At 42.5% G+C, this 22293-nt stretch overlaps 1 protein-coding gene across 4 annotated transcripts in view; it reads right to left on the bottom strand.

Moving 5' to 3' along the window:
- Positions 1–22293, bottom strand: part of KIAA2012 (KIAA2012 ortholog) — a 313387-nt gene that overhangs the window by 115414 nt on the left and 175680 nt on the right. For all 4 annotated transcript variants that reach the window (XM_073633290.1, XM_073633291.1, XM_073633292.1 and 1 more), the window contains exon 12: positions 17841–17909. In XM_073633290.1, coding sequence (XP_073489391.1) covers positions 17841–17909 — 69 coding nt within the window. The remainder of the gene's footprint in view (positions 1–17840; positions 17910–22293) is intronic.

A 22293-nucleotide genomic window follows, 5' to 3' on the forward strand; every position in this document is an offset into this window, starting at 1 on the left:
TGACTATTCCCCATGAAGAAAACAAACTTGACAAACATGACCTGCAAAATTGTGATTTTCAGTTTGGGGTTAAATTGGTTGTAAACCTCAAACATGAAATATGAACAAAGCATATCCCTCTATATTGTGTTGCACTTAAATAAATATAGTTCAGTGAGTCCAGGTGTCAGTAACGTGACACTATAATAATAGTTCATAAACAATATACACGTGTCCACATGTCTTGGATGCCACAGTCACCAACATGTTCCTCCACCTTGTGAATACACCACCACCAATTAATGGATGTGCTCTTACCAGACAGCATTGACCACCTATTACCGGGGGGTCAAGAGAGGCTCATGTATCTCATATACTCCATCAGGTCAGTATCCAGCATATGGAAGACGAAGGAGATCACTCTAAGTAGCCAGTGGGTAAACCGACATTCCTCTTGTCTCAAACCATAGTACCGGATGATGTACCCCAACAAAAAGATAAGATGCCAAATAGTGTAAAACCTTTATGATTGGGCTTTCACTGCCATTTCACTGCGGCAGAATGGCACTGCTGGGCGAAGCGACGCTATGTTACGTCACTTCGCCCTGTGGCCACTAGGCGCACACGCTGCCGGAGGATGCACGCCCCCAGAGTCGATGCAAGTGCCCGGCGTTCACGATCACTGCCGGGCTCCCGTGATTTCCGCTGAGACACGGAGAACCGGGATCTGTGTGTGTAAACACAGTTTCCGCTTCTCTGAGGGGAGAAGTGACAACTCCTCTGTTCATACAGAGTATGAACAGCGATATATCTCTTCCCCTGCACAGTCCCCTCCCCCCTTCAGTTAGAAACACAAACAGGGAACACAATTAGTGACATTTTTACAGTAATCAATGCATTTTTTTATAGCACTGATCGCTGTATTAATGCCAATGGTTCCAAAAATGTGTCAAAATTGTCAGATGTGTCCGCCATAATGTCGCAGTCCCGATAAAAATCACAGATCTCCGCCATTACTAGTAAAAAAAAAAATTAATAATAAAAATGCCATAAAACTATCCCCTATTTTGTAGGCGCTATAACTTTTGCGCAAACCAATCAATATACGCTTATTGCGATTTTTTTTTTACCAAAAATATGTAGAAGAATACATATCGGCCTAAACTGAGGAAATAAATTGTTTTTTTTATATATTTTTGGGAGATATTTATTATAGCAAAAAGTAAAAAATATTGTGTTTTTTTTCAAAATTGTCGCTCTTTTTTTGTTTATAGCGCAAAAAATAAAAACCGCAGAGGTGATGAAATATACCAAAAGAAAGTTCTATTTGTGGAAAAAAAAGGACGTCAATTTTGTTTGGGTGCAACATCGCACGACCGCGCAATTGTCAGTTAAAGCAACGCAGTGCCGAATCGCAAAAAGTGCTCTGGTCAGGAAGGGGGTAGAATCTTCCGGGGCTGAAGTGGTTAAAAAGTAATGCACTTACATGCCAGAAAGATAAAATTAGCATAAAAAATTCCTATTAGGCACAGTAGCGATCGTAAGCTCTCTTCCAAGTGTAATTTCTGTCTGCTATTTCATTCCTCTGCTATAAGCATGAGTCACAGTGTTGCCAAGCATCAATATTTTTACTGGCAGCCAGTAAAAAACTGACACTTTTCTCCTGACAGTAAATACCATTGACAAAACAAGGTAGCCAGTAGAAAAAAAATATGGCTGTGATGCTCGGAGACCATCCGAGTGCCTGCTACAGTGAGTTCAGGCGGAGCCATTGGGGGGACGGGTCTGGATGGAGGTGGTGCCTGAGCAGGTCATGTGATCTCATAGTGCAAGGGAGCTGAGTGGAGCAGTCGGAACCTCGTGTGCGGGTCTGCAGGACAGGAGTGGGACTGTCAGTGCTGTTTGGACTGGAGTGGACTGAAGGGACCACCTGGCGTAGAGAGAGACGGTCACTGTGATTCAGAAGGTGACGTGTTGTGTCGGTGAGATGTCATCATCATCTGTGCTGCTGCACACTGCTGTCAGTGTCACTGTGAGTGTCAATTTCATATATGTGTGCCTTCCCATTGTAATTTCTTTCCCTCCTGAGTCCTGTCCCTGAGCTACTGTATGTACTTACTATATCGAAAATAAAATAAAAAATATGTTTTTTGCCTTAATTATCTACCTTACATCACATTGCTAATTGCATATTGCACTTGTTTGTAGCATAAATATTGAAATTTAAACTTAAAACTGTAATTTTTGGACATGCCAGTAAAAATGTGGCCGTGCCAGTAAACTATGGGTGTCATGTCAGTAAATTTCAATCTGGTAGGTTGGCAACACTGATGAGTCACTTCTGATGAGTTTTCCTGACACCAATAGAAAAATGGTGACGGGGAGGTCACAGCCTGTGATGGCCTCAGCTCTGTTCCTGTGTGCTGTGTGAAGGAGGTGTATCTCCCTCCCCTCCAATCAGCTTTTAGAGCTCTCCAAACTGATGTAACTTCAGCTCTCCACCCCCTGCTTTTTAGAGCTGAGAGATCCTGTGTAAACTCTGCACTTTGAATAGATGTAGGGGAAAGATGGCTGTAGATACAACTTATGTAGGAGGATTTGGGACATCTCTGTAAGACCCCCCTTAGGCCAATCACTTCACTGGGTGTGTGTGAGGGTTTACAACCACTTTATCATACACTTTAAATATGCAATTGAACTACATAATGCCAATGCTATAGGCTTCAGTGGTATAGAGGGCATTCCGTTTTAGTTTGAGGTCTCTTTACGTTTCCTAATTTGAAAGTCAGTTCCATTTTCCTGCTACCTGGGATGAAGTACGCCCCTTTTTAAGCTTGTTTTTAAGCAGCCGCATAATAATATGGAGCAGATGGAGACAATTTTGAGAGCAAACCACAAAATATGCCAAGTTATTATGTTTTGTAATCCCCCGCCCCCTCAGCATTAAGCTGGTTCCTTTGATAATAGAAGAGTTAAAATTTTATCTGTTTTTTGTCAATTCACAAGAGCCAAGGAGCAAAACAAAGGGCTGGTTTGAACAGCTGGGGAAGGCTGAATATGTTACAGAATTGAGTTACCCCCAAAGACACAACAAGAATCAGACACTTGGTAGAAGTCAGACATGCAGAGGAAGCCCGCTAACTTGTGTTTCTTTACCTAAGACCCAAGAATGTGACCTGTATTAACTCTGTTTCTTGTTCTACCAGATACTAATGGATTTGGACAAGGTGCGTGGGAAACATCAAAGGGCACAACTGCGCATATTTCTAATATTCATGGCAAGCGAGAGGAAAGGCAGACAAAGGCAGATAGGGAGAAGTGGCTATATGCGAAAATAAACCCATACCAAAAGCAAAATAGTGAAATATATAGAGGTGAAAAGTAGAATGATGTCAAATAAATAAGAAAGATGATGATAGAAAATAAGAAAGGCAGACATGACAGATGGAAGATTACATTATATTTCCTAACCATCAAAATAATACACGGAATAATAAAAAATATACATTTTACTTATAAATGCATTGTAATATTTCCTACTTCTTTAAAGCTGAATTCCAGATATTGCAATTTTTGCCCAGCTGGACCAAAGTATGTATGTGTCATAACTGTGAAATCACTGTTGTAGGAACCGCTACTGCAGTGATCTCCACTAGTTTCAGGGTCCCATGCTGAGTATTTGCCCTGCTGCTTACTAAGCACAGGAGGTCAGTCGCTCGCATTGGTGTGCGCAGCCTATTGCATTAGGTTGTGCACTCCAGAGCACAAAGACACATGCGTGTATTTCAGGAGAGCAGTGGAGCATAGATTGGTATCAGTAGCGCAGTGGACAGTGTCAGTTTTTATTTTTATTAATTTTTATTAATTTCTTATTATTTATTTACATTTTTTTAGGAGCCCCTTTCACTATGCCCTGGAAGCATAATTTACTATGCTTCAGTTAGGAACGAACACAGGAGCGATCAGTACAGATCACTCACTGTGTTAATTCAGTCCTCCATCCTGAAGTATCTCCCGCAGCAGAGGGCGCAAGAGGAAAGGAGGGAAGCTGGCAGCACTGCAGGGGGGGGAGACAAAGGGCACCAGGAAGCATCGGCACCGCACAGGGTGATTAGGGTGTGCCCAGGCACCCCCTGTGCACACGCCTATGCTCACTCGGCACAGGTACTATTCAGAAAACCATTAAAGTAAAATACCCCTGAGTTACCCTACAATAACTAAACTAACTGAAATATATAAAAATTAAAGGGCTGACTGGGCATCAATGTACATATGCTTGCCCTGGATAAACAGATTTTTTTTATACATGGAAAGCTAAAGGTATTTTTGCACTCAAAATAGTAAAAAACTGAAAGAAGCAATGTCTTTAAAAGAATAGGCAATATACATATCTTTCCAGTGAACCATGTATTTAAAGGCAGTAAAAGTTAAGCATATTGCCTCATCTTTTAGTTTTGACCCTGTAGTGATAGGATCATTTAATGTGGCTTGGTAATGCTGACACTTGTCCTACTGATTAACATGAAGTGTTAATTTTTATCCACTTCAGCTCCGTAAAGGTTTACCCCCATTCATGACCAGGCCACTGTGTTACTTTAACTGACAATGGTGCAGTCGTGCAACACTGTACCCAAATAAAATTTATGTAATTTTTTCCCACAAGTAGAGCTTTCTTTTGGTGGTATTTGATCACTACTGGGTTTTTTTTTGTGCTGTAAGCAAAAAAAGTCAGATAATTTTGAATAAAAAAAAAAAACTTCTTTTTTTTTTTTTTTTTTTTTTTTACTTTCTGCTATAAAACACATCCAATAAAAAAAATTAAAAAAATCTAATGTCTTCATAAATTTTGGCCAATATGTATTTTGCTACATGTTTTTGGTTAAAAAAATTCCCAATAAGCGTATATTCATAGGTTTACGTGAACATTATAGCGTCTACAAACTATGCAACATATTTATGAAATTTTTATTTATTTAATTTTTTTGCTAGCAATGGTGGGAATCAGCAACTTTTGACAATTGGAACCAGTGACACTAATACAGTGATCAGTGCTATAAATATGTCACTGTATTAATGACTCTGGCTGGGAAGGGGTTAACATCTAGGGCGAATAATGGGTTAACTGTGTTCCTAGCCAGTGTTTGTGTGTTAACTGTGTGCTGCTTTTACTAGGACAAGTAATAGATTCTAGTCCCTGCTTTGCAGGAACACAGAATCCATTCCTTTCCCCCCTGTTAGAAGGGCGATCTGCCTTGTTTACAGAGGCGGATCCCCGTTCTGTGTTGTTTACAGACAGTCAATGGGTGCCAGAGGACATTGAGTTCCCGACATCCGCAGATTGGCTTCTGCTGTGAATTATCACAACAGAAGTGGCCAGCCAGTGGTGCGTGCGTGTCCCCTGCAGGCGGAAGTTCGGAATCACGGATATATACGTGATCGGGCGCACAGCTGCTGCCCTGTAGCAGTAAAACTGCTATGGGGTGGATGGCAAATGGTTAAAAGAAGAGGCAATATACTGTATCTTTCCAGTTGACCATGTATTAGAAGGTAGGAAAAAGTATATAGGCTCTTCTTTCAGTTTTGACGCTGTAGTGGTAGGGTCATTTGTTGTGGCTTGGTAATGCTAACACTATTGATTAACCTGAAGTGTTCATTTTAATGAAAGATCCAACTTAAAGTGACACTAAACAATATCCTTATTCTCCAAAAACAATCCATACACATCCACTACTAAATGGCCCTGTAATCTATTTCTCCTGAAATGTATTAGGCTTCATGCACACAGGACGTTTGAAAAGCTCTTCTAATGCTGGAAACTTGACAGCTAGTAACCGATGTTTAAAAACATTCATTTGCCCCTTTTACATACAGTGTCTAGCGGCATTTATGAGCGTTTGAACGCATAAACGCCGCCATAAAAGCGTAAACACACAGATCCACGTCCTGTCAGGGGAGCGGAGACAGATCATGTGTTCCTATTATATAGGAACACCGATTGGTCTCCTCCCCCAGTCAGTCTCATCCCCCCCACAGTTAGAACACACAGTCAGGGAACACATTTAACCCCTTGATTGCCCCTAGTGTTAACCCCTTCTCTGCCAGTGACATTTATACAGTAATCAGTGGCTATTTATAGCACTGATCGCTGTATAAATGTCCATGGTTTCAAAAAAGTGTCAAAAGTGTCCGATCTATCTGCCACAATGTTGCAGTCACGATAAAAATCGCAGACCACTGTCATTACTAGTAAAAAAAAAAAAATAATAATAAAAATGCCATAAATCAATAACCTATTTTGTAGGCGCTATAACTTTTGCGCAAACCAATCAATATACGCTTATTGCAATTTTTTTAACAAAAATATGTAGAAGAATATATATCGGCCTAAACTGAGAAAAAAATGTGTTTTGTTTTAAAAAAATTTAGGATATTTATTATAGCAAAAAGTAAAAAATATTGTGTTTCTTTTTCAAAATTGTAGGTCTTTTTTTGTTTATAGCGCAAACAATAAAAACCGCAGAGGTGATCAAATACCACCAAAAGAAAGCTCTATTTGTGCGAAAAAAAATGATCAAAAATTTAATTTGGGTACAGTGTTGTCATTCAAAGTGTGACAGCGCTGAAAGCCCTGTATTGAAGTGGTTAAAGATAACCTCAGGAGACCCTCCCAAATGCCCACAGTGCATGAAAAACAAGTATTATTAACTATTTCAGCCATTTTGTGAGAGAAGAGAGAGCAGCAGCAGAGAGACAGTGTGCTTTAACTATGGATCCCATCTCTCTCCCCTCCTCTCTCTCTGTCTCCCTTTCTACCTCTCCCCTCTCTCTCTCCCCTCTCTCTCTCCCCCTCTCTCTCTCCCTCTCTCTCCCTCTCCCTATCTCCCCCTCTATCCCTCTCTCCCTCCCCATCTCTCTCCCCCTCTCTTTCTCTCCTCCCTCTCCCCCTTCCCTCTCCCTACCTCTCCCCCCTTCCCTCTCTCTCCCCTCTCCCCCCTCTCTCTCTCCCCCCTCTATCTATCTCTCTCCCTCTCTCCCCCTCCCCCCTCTCTCCCTCTGTCTATCTTTCTCCCCTCTATCTCCCCCTCCCCTCTCTCTCCCCCTCTGTCTATCTCTCTCCCCCTCTGTCTCTCCCTCTCCCCCCCTCTCCCTCCCTCCCTCTCTCTCTCCCTCTCCCCCTCTCTTTCTCCCCCTCTCCTCTTCTCTCTCCCTCTGCCCCCCCCTCTCCTCCTCTCTCTCCCTCTCCCTCCCTCTCCCTCTCCCCCGCCTCTCTCCCCCTCCCCCTCTCTCTCTCCCTCCCTCCCCCGCCTCTCTCCCTCTCTCTCTCCCTCTCTCTCTCTCCCTTTCCCCCCACCTCTCTCCCTCTCCCCCTCTCTCCCTCTCCCTCACCCCCGCCTCTCTCCTTCCCTCTCGCTCTCTCTCCCTCCTCTCTCTCTCTCCCTCTCCCCCAGCCTCTCACTCCCTCTCCCCCTCTCTCCCCCTCCCCCTCTCTCTCTCCCTCTCCCCCTCTCTTTCTCCCCCTCTCCTCTTCTCTCTCCCTCTGCCCCCCCTCTCTCCCTCTCTCCTCCTCTCTCTCCCTCTCCCTCTCTCCTCCTCTCTCTCCCTCTCCCTCCCTCTCCCTCTCTCTCCCTCTCCCCCGCCTCTCTCCCTCTCTCTCTCTCTCCCTTTCCCCCACCTCTCTCCCTCTCCCCCTCTCTCCCTCTCCCTCATCCCCGCCTCTCTCCTTCCCTCTCGCTCCCTCTCCCCCCTCTCTCCCTCTCCCCCCTCTCTCCCCCCCTCTCTCTCTCCCCTGCCTCTCTCCCCCCCTCTCTCTCTCCCCTGCCTCTCTCTCCCCCTCCCTCTCCCCCCGCCTCTCTCCTCCTCTCTATCCCTCTCCCCCGCCTCTCTCCCTCTCCCCCCTCTTTCTCTCCCTCTCTCCTCCTCTCTCTCCCTCTCCCCCCTCTTTCTCTCCCTCTCTCCTCCTCTCTCTCTCTCCCCCCCGCCTCTCTACCTCTCTCTCCCCCGCCTCTCTCCTTCCCTCTCGCTCTCTCCCCCTCTCCTCCTCTCTCTCTCTCCCTCTCTCTCACTCCCCCCTTGCTTGCAGGCAACAGCATGTGGTAAAAATTGTATTTCTTCCACATTTTACATGTTCCTCTTTAACCACTTTAGCCCTGGAATGATTTACCCCCTTAATGACTAGGCCATTTTTTTGCGATACGGCACTGCATCATTTGAACTAACAATTGTGCAGCCGTGCGACGTTGTACCCAAAAAAAAAAGTAATTTTTTTCCCCACAAATAGAGCTTTCTTTTGGTGGTATTTGATCACCTCTGTGGTTTTTATTTTTTACGCTAAACACAAAAAAGACCGACAATTTTGAAAAAAACCCCCACATTTTTACTTTCTGCTATAAAACATTTCCAATGGGTTAAGGTTGAACTGGATGGACTTGTGTCTTTTTTCAACCTAACTATGTAACTATGTAACTATGTATTCATCCAATCAGGCCAATTTGTATTCTGCTACATATTTTTGGTAAAAAAAATCCTAATAAGCGTATATTGATTGGTTTGCGCAAAAGTTACAGTGTCTACAAAATAGGGGATAGATTTATGGCATTTTTATTATTTATTTCTTTTTTACTAGTAATGGCAGAGATCAGTGATTTTTAGCGAGACTGCGACATTGCGGTGGACAGATCGGACACCTTTGACACTTTTTTGGGAACCAGTGACATTACTACAGTATTCAGTGCTAAAAATATGCACTGTTATTGTACTAATGACACTGGCAGGGAAGGGGTTAACATCAGGGGCGATCAAGGGGTTAACTGTGTTCCCTCACTGTGTTCTAACTGTATGGGGGAAGGGCTCACTGTAACAACACACAGATCCATCTTCCTGCATAGCAGAAAGACAGGATCTGTGTGATCTCCCTGTCAGAATGGATTTGCCTTGTTTACACAGACAGATCCCCGTTCTGTTACTGCGGGGACCGATCGCTGGTGGCCGGCGGACATCTAGTTTGCCAGACCCGCTGATTGGCTCCCCCTGCTGGCCAATGTAAGCGCCCACAGGATGCCATGTATGAGCCCGACATTCACCTAGGGTGATTTTCACAGCCGAGCCAACCTGCCACAGTGTAACTGCAGTGGCTGATCGACAAGTGGTTAAAAACGCTTATAAATGCAAACGCGCATAATCGTGGGTTACTGCGTTTACAAATGCAGACTACAGTCCTGAACGCGATTTTTCTGTTTTCAAAAAACCATCAGTAAACTCAACTGCCTCTAAACTACTATACATAAACGATTAAGTGTACATGTACACATAAGATAACACTAAGTAGAGTTCATGGGCTACTGAAAAAAAATGCCCAACTGCTCCTAAACGTGAGTTTAGCAGCTGCAGTGTACATGAGGCCTTACTGTGTTTTTCTTTTTCTTTGTAATGCCCTTTATGAGCTGCAAACCTCTCCTATTCCCCCTCACTTCCACTAGTTTAGAACATGCAGTGCACGTTAGTTGTGGTCATGTGCACTGCTCTATACACATTACAAATCCCATAGACCATAGTCCCTAGTCCATCTTGGGACCGAGCAAGAGAGGTTCTTACATACAGTGGGACCATGGAGCCACCCTGTAACAGGAAGTCGGATTACAGCAGAAACCAGACTTTAGTATCACTTTACTGCTCTTACATTTTTAGTAAATGGTTTTAAAATAAAGGAAGGTATTACATTATCTGTGTACTCTCCATCAAATGGAGGTCAGCACTGTAATGAAAACGAATAACATCTAATTTATCTTGACAACAACAAAAAAGAATGTAATAATTATGTAGGTACACCGTATTTCACCAAATCATTAAGAAATGATTAAAACATGGAGGCAAGGACTACAGCTAAGAAATAAAGTGACAGTCTGGGAAGTTACAAAAGGAAGAATTCCAGGATACAAATGGCCTCATGTATCATATTGTCAGTACAAAGGGTTGCTGTTATATCCTCGACCACCACATTCAAACCTTTAGATTCTAATTGTCATTTCTCAGAGCAGGTTTGGATTTGATCAGAAGTTACGGCTAAATAATGTCCGTTTTAGGCACAGAAACTCCGATGCACGGGGCCCAATGAGTTAAACATGCCAGTTCCAAGGAATGCAGTAAATCCACCTCTGAGCCCAAGTGACAGAGTGTAGGGTGTATTGAGCTGAATGCAATTTTATTTAAACAAATGCACAAGGGCCAATTAGTTATTGCTGGAAAGCAAACTATAATCACTTCAGCATGGGGGAAACGCTGTCCTGAAATCACAGGGAAGAAACACTGATCCATGATGTCAGGATGACCATCTGCCTTATTGTTTCCAGACATGCAGTGGAATTTGAAGTTCTCCTAATTTAGTTATACACTGTTATGACCACAGGGCACCACAGCAATATTCTTGATTTGGGATTGCTGGAAGATTGGATAGAATGAATAAAGCAATGTCTTCCCTGTAAAGTGTCATGTGACAAGAAAAAAAAAACAAAACTACAAGATACACAACGCATAACAGACATCAGTATAAATTATGCAGAATGCTGGGTAACAAACAATCAATCATTTAATAAACTGAGATCTCATCTCTATACATGTGTACCCCTATTAACTGCAAAAGATTTAGAGATAACTTACACCTACAGTATATTTATGGATCTATGCACATCTTTGCGAGTTTTAAACACTCAAGTACAACTAAAGGTTCCTATATGACAAGCTTAACAAGTACCAAATCCAGTTAATATGTGATGCACAAACCTCATGAAATTAACAATGTTGAAAAAAGGAGGGGTGTGGAGGCGCCAACTGTGGTAGCTTGTTTATTCAAAAATAAAAGTTAGTTAGTGTAACAATTACACTTACTGGTTCGCAGGGTGGAGGTGTTTCTTTGAGATGGAAAGTGTCCTGGAATGTGCTGTTATCTTGTTTCCGGCTCGGATTTCAATCCTTCAGGCGTCTGGGTGTGGAGTCTGTACACAGGCTGAACCGCTGCATCCAGTGCATGGAAAGCTCCACTCTGACCACGCTGGAGTGCGGAAGAGGAAATGACTTCACTGATGCACGGCAAGCGTCCAGGCTGGTGTTGGGGATGATGCAGGGATAGTACAGGCATCATCCCCAACACCAGCCTGGACGTTTTCCGTGCATCAGTGAAGTCATTTCCTCTTCCGCGCTCCAGAGTGGTCAGCGTGGAGCTTTCCATGCACTGGATGCAGCGGTTCAGCCTGTGTACAGACTCCACACCCAGACGCCTGAAGGAATGAAATCCGAGCCGGAAACAAGATAACAGCACATCCCAGGACACTTTCCATCTCAAAGAAACACCTCCACCCTGCGAACCAGTAAGTGTAATTGTTACACGAACTTTTATTTTTGAATAAACAAGCTACCACAGTTGACGCCTCCACACCCCTCCTTTTTTCAACATTGATTATCAACAGAGGTAATGGACACCCTCTGAGGATGGCTGCCTCCTCATTCTAGAATTTACCTGCCTTATTTTAATGTGCTATTATAGCTACCATTGTACTATTTACCTTAGACATCACATGTTGCGGAGCGCCGGAAACCCCCCCCCCCCTTTTGTTTCTCATAAAATTAACAGGAAATGTTCTTTATCTTCCTTGGCTGAGCCAAATCCTTCTTCATTTGCATCTCGTGTGCTCCCCAGACACTGCAGCTCACAGAGGGAGAGTTTTAGCAACAGAGGCAGTGCTGTCAATCGAGAAAGCAGTGGGCAGGACTAGGAGTGGTGAGGTGCTGACTCTCAGGGCTAGTAAATCAGCAGTGACAATGGTGATTGGCCACTTGTCCTCCAAAAATGTTTCACCCCACTATAGTGCCAGCAAGCACAGCCTACATGAGTGCAATAACTCTGCTCTGAATTCGGGAGCAATGAAGCATTGCTGCCACCGTATCACAGAAAGTTGTATTAAGTGAATTTCACTGGCAGTGCCAGCATGCAGACAGGGAATTCCTCTCAGTAACCTGTGTAGGCACGACCCTGGCTTTTTTTCTGGACCATGTCTCTCAGTCTGACTGCTTACCTGTACTTGATCCTGGCCTGTCTCCGGACCACGTCTCTCACTCTGACTGCGCACCTGTACTTGGCCCTGGCTTGACTTCTGGACAAATGGCTTGTCTCCCTACTGGAGGTATAGCCTCCTCACTGCTGCATCTAAGATTTGCCTCACGGGCTGTGCCCCATAATGCTGCAAGCTTACAGACTGTTGGCCACGGTTACTCTTGGAGTGTCTCTAAGACTTCTGTCTACAGCCCTGACATCACTTCCACTGGCAAACTCAATATGTAACCACCAGCCACCCACTTTTCTGGCACCCGTGCTACGTTGTGCCTTGCACGCCTGCCTCAATACTCAGGTGTGCTCCGATCAGAGCTGCAAGGGATGCCCTCATGTCACTTCGGCCTCCAACCAAAGTACATGCCAGTTGTAGCGGTACCAAAACAAAACTATAAGTGCAGATGCATGTATAAAAAAAATGCTGCAACACATATTTTAATGCGGTCTACAGTGTTACTTTTAGGTGTTTAAAGTTCAATTTCAGGTGAAATTATAATAAATAAATAAATAAAAAATAGTCTACTAGCGAATTCTTGGAATAAAAAAAGTTTCTTTATTGTTCAATAAGGGACACACGATCAGTATTTATACCGATTTGATTGGGTTATACTGACAGTAGGAGGAAGTGGACACTTGCAATAAAAAAAGCCAGTTATAAACTCTCCCATTATGCTTCATTTATTTTGCTAGTGTACTAAGAGGATGGAAGTCTTATGCAGGTGGTTGTCTGCTGTCAGTGAAAATACAAAGAATTTTCTGGCTTAAGTGTTGGTCTGCAGAACAGCAATCCATAAAATGCTTTATATGTGCATTAGGATCTCAAGACCTTATCTGAGAGGAGCTGCATCCACTTCACCTAGTGTAGCCCTACCACTCTCCTGACCCTCTTATGTGCCCCATTAAATGATTGCTGGGTTCTAGTCAGCGCAATAGCTTTTTGATTTTCTTTGGTACACAGCAGAAGAAGCCTATTCTGCCTCTGAACTCAAAAACAGTTCCTTTTATTTCACCCAGGCTTCTCACTCAAAAGCCAAGCTTAAAGAGGAAGTCCACCCCCCCCCCACCCCCCCCCGAAAAACGAAAAGTCAGCATCTCTACAAATATTGCAGCTGCTGACTTTTAATACATAGACACTTACCTGTCCAGGGAGCCCGCAATGTCAGTGCCCCAGCCGATCTTCAGATCATCTGTCGGGTGCAGCTGCTGCCATTCATTGTAAGGGAACCCGGCAGTGAAGCTTTTGGCTTCACAGCCGGCTCCCTACTGCGCATGTGTGAAGCGAGCTGCGCTTTCTAATTGGCCTGGCGGCGAAGGAAGGAGGGGTGGGGGCGAACATCCAAGAGACGGCGCTGCGATCTCTGGAAGTGGGGAATGGTATCTGTCAAAAACAGGTACCTGTTCCCCCCTGAAAGGTGCCAAATGTGGCACCGGAGGGGGGAGGAGATGGATACGTGGAAATTTGCTTTAAGGGAGATGTCAAAACCCCTGCAAACCCTGGGCCTTTAAATCCTCCAAGCCAATAGAGAAGTCCTCTTCACTATGAAGAGACAACGCCACTTATCAAAGGGATGTCTGTTGGTCTTTGGGGACACCAGGTCAGAAAGCATCTTGGGTGCCTGGCTAGGGAAAATAGTGTTCAGGCGCTACACAGTGTTCAGGTCTCTGCTTCCATCCAGATTAATTTCATGCTCCAATCTTTTCACCGTTCCAAAACCAAAAGTGGGTATTTGTTCCATCCTAGACCTGAAGGTTCTACATGTCTTCATTCAAACTCAAAAGCTCCGCATTGAATCCACCAAGTCTGCCATAGACCTCGTCCATCAGAGATTTTTTTGGCCTTTGTGGAAATCAAAGATGAGTACTTGCATGTCTTCATTTTACCAGTGCATCAGCGCTATATTTGTTTTTCTGTGGGCACTCAGCGCTATCAGTTTGTACAGTCTGACCTTACTACGCTCACAGAGATTTCCCATTGCGGGATACCTAGATGATCTCCTATTGCCGGAACAGTTGGCTAAACCTCTGACTGTCAATGTAATGCTGACAGTCCAGTCCTGAAAAAGGTTTGGTGGATTTTGAACCTCCAGAAATCAGCATTGAAACTAACACATCACTTGCAGTATTTGCTTAATTCCACTTCAAAGCCCTTCAATACATTCTGTTATCATGGGCAAAATTGGTTTAATCTCTTGACAAACCAATCAACCTGGCATCCAAAAAGAGATTATACCTAGTCTGGTAGTTTAGGAATCTAGGTTTGGAGCAGGGAAAATCCCTCCTCCGACTGTCATGGAAGATCATTACAATGGTTGCCAGTCTGTATGGCTAAGGAGGAGTCCTAGACACCTTGTTGGTACAGTAGGTATCTAATATCCCAATTAACAGTTTGGCGCTACAAGCAAATTGGCTGTATCTAGGACACTCTATCTGGAGGGTCATCTCATCAGGAGCCAGTCAGCCAACACCATAGCAGTGGCTTACATCAACCATGAGGAAGGAACCAGAAGTCTGACTGTGGCAAAAAAGTAGAGGGGATTCTAATCTGGGGAGAAATGTACATTCCAGCCTTGTCCGCTGTTCACATTTTAGGTGTGGACAATGGACCTCATTCAACAGTGTATGAACCCGAGGTAGTGGTCCCTACACTCAGAGGTGTTCCAAGACCTGTGTCACAGGTGTTCCTCCTGGCCCCCAGTTTTACCAAACAAACTGAACAGGTTTGTCTCCAGATGCAGAGATCCTCTGGCAGCAGCAGTGCATGCTATGGTAGCTCCATAGACTCACTACAATCTGATCAATGCTTTTCCTCTTTCAAAACACCTTCCGCATCTACTCCGCAGGATTGAGATTGAGGACAGTCCAGTAATACCTATTGCTCTGGACTAGCTCAGCCAGATGTGGTACTCCGACCTAATTAAGCTGCTGCTTCACAGTTACTGACTTTGATGGTGTGCCTGTTGAAGCCCAGGTCTTGTGAGACAGGGGTCTCTATGATCCAGTAATTTCTATCCTCTAAAAGCTAGGAAATCTACCTCCTGTAAGGCCTACCATCACATATAGAAGGATTACTTCACTTCTTGCAAGCAAAGGATCACCCCAGGTAATACTTCGTGGGACGAATCCTGACTTTTCTGCAATCAAGACTGTATTGGCATTTGGCCTTGAGTACCATCAAATGACAAATCTTTGCCCTTATGATCTTATTACAAAGATCATTATCTTTCCATTCTTTGGTCTAGACTTTTATACAGGGTGTCTCTCATGTGGCTCCTCCTGTACAAACCTCCTGTGTCTCCATGGAATCTGAATTTGGTTCTGTTGGCTCTTTGAAGGACAACTTTTTCTTTTTTTTTAACATTCTTTATTTAATAAAGGGTTACAAATCATATTCAACAGGAAGAACATGTTGTAAATCGCATGGGTATTACAAGTTATGGAATTGATTGATAAAAAAACAATATAAGTGGTCTTAGTTGTCACATTGATTCTTAAATCTCCAAAAAAATTATACATTTCAAACAAATAGATAAAGGCATGTTCTAGGTGTTGTGATGCCACCTGGCTTTTAGCAAAAAAACTAAATGGAATTTAACTGTGGAAGATTCCCTAGAGTACCAGGAGGAATAGGTTATGGGGTGGGGGGAAGGATGGGTGTTTAATGAGAGCATGGTCTATAATTCAGGGTGGTTCGGCTAGTCAGTGTGTAGTTGGCGTGGGAGAGGGTAGAGAGGAGAGAAGAAAAAAGAAAAAGAAGAAGGAAAAAAAAAAAATGATATTCTTTATTGCCATCACAACTGCAAGATGTATGTGAGCTTGCAGCCTTGTTCTGTTGGTCCTACACAAAGATAAGGTAGTATTGCTGCCAGGTATTGAAGGGAAGACTGTTCTTCCATCTTTCTGTCCAGGTCCAGTAAATCAGAAGGACGATTCCCTTCACTACCTGTATGTAGTTTGTACGGTAGTTGTTTACCTCTCAGCAACTGCTTCCATTAATACCTCTGACTCTCTTATTGCCATTCATGATGGTCCATGTGAAGGGGTGACAGCTTCCCGTTTCACCATCTTTTGGTGGCTTAGCCAGGTCATTAATAAACCCTATGGTTTTAAAGTGATTGTAAAGGTAAAAGGTTTTTTTATCTTAAAAAGCCTTCTGTGTGCAGCTGTCTCCCTCAGCCCCTCTAATACTTACCTGAGCCCCATCTAGATCCAACGATGTTGTAGGAGTGTCTCGGCTGCCCGGGACTCCCCTCCTCATTGGCTGAGACAGCCATTGGCTCCCACTGCTGTCAATCAAAGTTAGTCAGCCAATGTGGAGAGAAAAGGGGCAGGGCCAGGCCAGGGCTCCGTGTCTAAATGGACACAGGGAGCTGTGGCTCGGCTCGGGTGCCCCCATAGCAAGCTGCATGCTGTGGGGGCTCTCAACAGGAGGGAGGGGCCAAAAGCACAGAAGAGGGACCTGAGAAGAGGAGGATCAGGGATGCTCTGTGCATATCCTCTGTGCAAATCCAGAGACACGGCAGTTAAGTATGACATGTTTGTTATTTTTAATTTTAAAAAATTGAGACTTTAGTATCACTTTAAGGAGCTGGTTCCACTTTTTATTTTCTCGATCCACCTTACTAGGCCAGTGGGTTCTTCTTGGGCTTGTAGGCATTGGGCAAATGTGCAAGACTGGTCTTTGGTCAAAGTTTTACCAGGTGGATTTTCAGGCCTCATCTGCTGGCAGCTTTGGGCAGCTTTGGGCATAAGGGTCTTCAGCCAGCACTTTGAGCTGCAAGCTGTCCTTTGTTTTATTCTGTTTTGTCTGTTGGCATTTGTTTTGCTGTGCTGCTCACCCCCCAGTTTAATTGCTTTTGGACATCCCAATCATATCAAAATTACTACTGATCCTGTAGCTTTTAATGATTGTTAAAGAAAGCAGGACTTTTGCACTTACCATATAATCTGTTTGTTGATGTTTGTTAAGTCTACATTCACCTGGGTGCACATGGGCAGCCAGGGGCAACCGCTGCCATGAATCAGTAGATTCTTGCCAGCAGATATAAACACTGTATGCACACAATATGTGGAAACAGAAGCAGCTGTTTGCATTTAACCACTCATCTGAGCGGTTTCATGCGAACGGAGCCTATGATCAACCCTAAGTCAAACAGTGGGTGTGCAGTCAGGGAAGGCATTTCTGCAGAGGTTCTGGCTGCAGCTAAGCAGCCAGTCTATATGTGGCTATAGCATAGATTGCAGCTGCATCCAGAGACAGCATTTAGCCATCTCTGATTACAGCAATCTATTCACCTCCCATCAGCCATTTTAATGGTACCTATACAGCTATACTGACTTAGTAACTATACAGTGTTGTTGTATTCAAAGAGGACCTTCCATATCACTGGTCAAACAGCAGCACTGAATGCAGAAAGGGGAAAAGTTTAGTATCTACAAAACTCAAACCAAAACTACAAGAGTGGAGCTTCAGCACAATACAAAATTACTCTCAAATGAGATATCACTAGCTGGAAGAATACTATACAAAACTTGAAAGCACAAGCCACTGCATATCTGTGCTATATATTTTATTAGCTGCCACTTCACACTTTAAACAGTAACCTAGTCATTGACTTATTAGCAATTACACAACTGAGTAGATTTTACGACATTACAACTCACAAAAGTGTTATCAAACAGTAGTGCACCCATAAACAATGTGTCATTGTGTCAGCTCCACTAGTTATCAATGGTTGAAACCACTTTCCTGATACCCAGTTACCTTTTTCTGAATCCCTTTGGCTGCCAGACCATTGTTCTTCCTGACCTGCAGATTCCATTGGGAGGCAATCTAGAAGGCACACAGATAAGATGTGTTTTAATGGAAAAATGTCTAAATTAAACTCACACTGAACTGACATCATTCATATAACACTGATTACACATTTTGAACAATTAATGCTCAGTGCACATAAGGTCTGGCCTCCTGAGCTTTCATGAGGCTCCGCTGTGCTGGGTTAGCTGAATGAAAACAGAATGTTCAAAGCTGACCATATGTGGGTCATTGTTTTTTTTGAACAAATCATTGTACCTCTGTGAAATCGTGTCAATAAACAGTTCCTATACACATAGTTAGATTGTTTTCTTTCAATCATTTTCAGAAATAAATTGCAGCTATACATCTGTTGAAAGAGAGATTAGCCTTGCATCTGCCTACAACATTTTTACATGGAATTTTAAAAAGCAATTTAAAAAACGAAACCTTCTGTTTGCAGCAATGCAATACTGGGAAATCAGCATGCATGAGTTTTATGGGCAAAACAGGCCACCAAAGATGGTCTGAACTCTGATTATTTACTCATTTATAAAACTCAATTGTGGAGGGTATAACAGATGTAATTATCAAGGTATTACATACACAGTGATATAGTTACTAAAGCGCTGAAGTGGAAAATACTAATATATGAATTGTGAGAATAAATAAATAAAAATCAAATAATACAGCTGCAATCAATCAGTGACACCCCACAATTTGTATATAAATGAATAAATAAAGTGATGCGCTCGTATTATCCAATTGATATCATACTACATCTTGTACTTGCAAAATACTTCTAAATTAAGTGAATACATTGTATAAAGACTTGTTTTAAACAATAAGCAGTGAAACCTTAAAATATTATAACTTAAACACATATGAAGAAATAATAAATATTCAATGTGTTCTGAACCTACATATAAGGTTCCCTTAATAAACACACCTCCGGGACCTTCTTCCAGTGAATATTAATATAAAAAACTGTGATCTTGTAAAATTTTGATAAAAGTACACCTCAAATAATGATTGTAATTAGTCCTCTAATTAGAATCAAAATGATACCTCCTCTTCTCTTTAAACCCGGGCTTTGTGAGTCTGTGTTTGGATGGATTAGCGGTGGATAGGCTCAATCCCGTTCATCCGCCGGGATAGATCGGTAATTTACCAGCTTCTAATAGTCCTTCCCCATATGAAACATAAAATTGGCAAAAGATACCATTGCGCAAATATCGGCCAGAGTATAAATAATACAAAGAACCACTTATTTTCACTCACACGATCCCTTAAACATAGATCGCATTTCCAGATATATGGTCAGTCACATTCAGCTCCGTGCTGCTCCGTGCTGCTGCTAGTTCACTCTCATGCAAACCGCACACTACCGAGAGCGTCACAGGCTACTTCTCCCAAGTAGGGAGAAGTAGGGAGAAGTTGGGAGAAGTAGCCTGTGACGCTCTCGGTAGTGTGCGGTTTGCATGAGAGTGAACTAGCAGCAGCACGGAGCAGCACGGAGCAGCACGGAGCTGAATGTGACTGACCATGTATCTGGAAATGCGATCTATGTTTAAGGGACGCTAGAAACGCGCTAGATTTTACCTGTCTCCTTGACAGTTGGTTTGGGTTACTTCCATTTATCCATTTTCTTGGACTGTTTTCTGTCATCATGTGTTTCAATTTTACCCATGTTGTATAATGTCATTTATCTTTTATAATAAATTTGTACTGTTTTACATATAATTTTCATTTTTTGAGTGTTCATGGTCCTTTAAAGTCCCACCTTTGAAGAAATTTGTTTTTATATATTGTATTAGGGATGTGGACCTGAACATTTTCCTTTCAATCAGTTAGTCAAATACCTTTTGTCCTGGTTAGAAAGATAGCAGTTGGTGGAGCTTAGCCATGAAGGCAGGGGATAGCCAGACCTCAGTTATAAAGTGATACAGTACTTTTGACTTACTAAAATGTAATACAGGATCCCCATAATCATTACATGTATGGGCAAGTTTAGGTAAGCAAGAAGAGTGCAGAATTGTGTCAATCATTTCATCTATTACAGTGTATAACTTGGTGATTATTAAGGCTCACATTAGTAGTTATCCACCCAATAACTCTTCTTCAGTTCTTTTTCTAGTGAAACTAATTGGGTGTTACATAACAAAGATGTAATTAATAAATTAGGTTAGAAAATTAGGTAAAAAGCAATTCTGCACCCAACACAGCATTGCAATTAGAAGTCTTATTGTGTACGTGGTAAATAAAGACTTGTTAGCTAGCACAATGGTGACAAGTGCCATAAAATAAATTTGAGTTTATTACATCTCACAGTTATCAGTCGTTTGCAAATTAGCCTATTAACATAAAAGCTTTTTACAAGCCTTCCCTTTCTTTACTGACTGACATACATTTTATTATCTAACAAGCCATCCTTGACACTACAGCTAGTGTACATGTCAGTTCCATCAACTGCTGCAAGCTATAGATTGTAAGGGAATGCCATGGTTTGTAGTGTCAGCTATAGCTCTAAGTCAGTACTTACCCAAACTTGGCAAAGCTTCATATAATAAGTTGTAATAAAAACAGAATTGTGCAAGAAATAAAACACAACATCAAAAATGTGTTGGGAAGTAACACAGATATGATCTGAAGGTCTCCATATCTTTTCAGATATTCTAGAGAGTTTTTGGAACCATTAATTCTGTCTCTATTGTTACGTGTACATGTGAAATCTACAGATTTGTATAGCAAACCCAGGTTGTTTCATGTGCTTGCATCACAGACAGGTTTGAGATTTTAAATTGTATGCATGCTTGGTTACAGGTTACAGTAAGTGAATAACATTGATTATCTCATTACAATGGCATCTGAAAATCAATGGGATTTAGGCAACAAATAAACATGTTGTCCTTAAAGTTGATGTGTTGAAAGCAGAAAAAAATGGGCATTCTTCCCATACATACTGCCTACTGGTGTCATCTCTTCACACGCATGGGGGAGAGATGACACCAATAGGCAGTATGGGAAGAATGCAAGCCAGGGGGCAGGAGGAAATGTGATGGTTTGAGCAATTTTCTGCTGGGAAACCTTGTGTTCTGCCATTTATGTGGATGTTACTTGACATGTACAACCTACCTTAACCTTGTTGCTGACCAAGTACACCTCTACATGAAAACAGTATTCCTTGATGACAGTGGCCTCTTTCAGCAGGATAATGCACCCTGTCACACTGCAAAATAGGTTCAAGAATGTTTTGAGGAAAAACAATGAGTTTGAGATGTTGATTTGACCTCCTAATTCGCCAGATCTCCTTCCAGTTGAGCATCTTTGGGATGTGCTGGAAAAACAAGTCCAATCCATCTTGCAACTTACAGGACTTAAAGGATCTCCTACTGATTGCTTGGTGCCAGATACCACAGCATACCTTCAGTCATCCATGTCTTATTGGGCAAAACAGAGACCTATACTCAATATTAGGTGGGTCGTCATAAAGTTATAGCTGATTGGTGTATGTTCTATTGTTAACCTTTTCATTAATTAAAGTTAGACTGCACAAGATGCCTTGACATAGTGTATAGCTTCCTTATGTACGGTATCTGTAAATGTATGCAACTCAAACCTCTTAAAACTAGAAATGGATTAGACAGGTTCTCTATCTGGAGGGCAGAGTGCTAGAAATGTTGTGTTGTATGTGTCATTAATAGGCTTTCCTATGTACTTCCCATGTAAATTTTAAATTGATTGAGGGCCCATACTATTTGTTGTATGTGTTCTATGTGGCGTACAGAGAAAGGATGGATCTTTTTCCATGCAGGGGACACCTGATGAAGTCACGTGATCAGTGATAATATGCTTGGGGAGGAGCCAGGTGACACCAGAGCCGGGATACCGGAGGTGTAGAAGGACGCTTAGTATAATATTCTGAGAGACTGTCTGTTACATATTGCAGGCAAATTGATTTTAACAGGTGAGTGCAATTTAATTAAACATTATGGGGACTATGAATTACTACACTATGGTGGCTTCTATGTGGCTTTGAGTTCACCACACAGAGTATTAACAACATTGAAGCAGACTTTTAAAGAGACGGGCACACTATGTGAGCAGTGGATGAGAGCGTGGTTTCCAGAACCATTGAGAGGCCATTGTTATCATGCCCAGGAAGTGGGGGAAGTGCTTACTGACCTATTATAACTTATAGGTCAATACCTTAAGGTGAGGGTCCATTGTGAATTAAGTTTGAGGTGATGCACATTGATTTATAAGAAGCCTTACAGCACTGGAATTGTGGGTTCACTTACCAGTAGGAGGATCATATTGTGGATGCACACATTTTCAATAGACTGGATTGGAACTGTTTGGGGACTCTTTTTTTCACTATTCAAAGACTGAATGTTTTTGTGTTAATATGAATTTTGGCATT

This window comes from Aquarana catesbeiana, linkage group LG06 (genome assembly GCF_042186555.1).
Source record: "Aquarana catesbeiana isolate 2022-GZ linkage group LG06, ASM4218655v1, whole genome shotgun sequence".
Taxonomy (NCBI): Eukaryota; Metazoa; Chordata; class Amphibia; order Anura; family Ranidae; genus Aquarana; species Aquarana catesbeiana.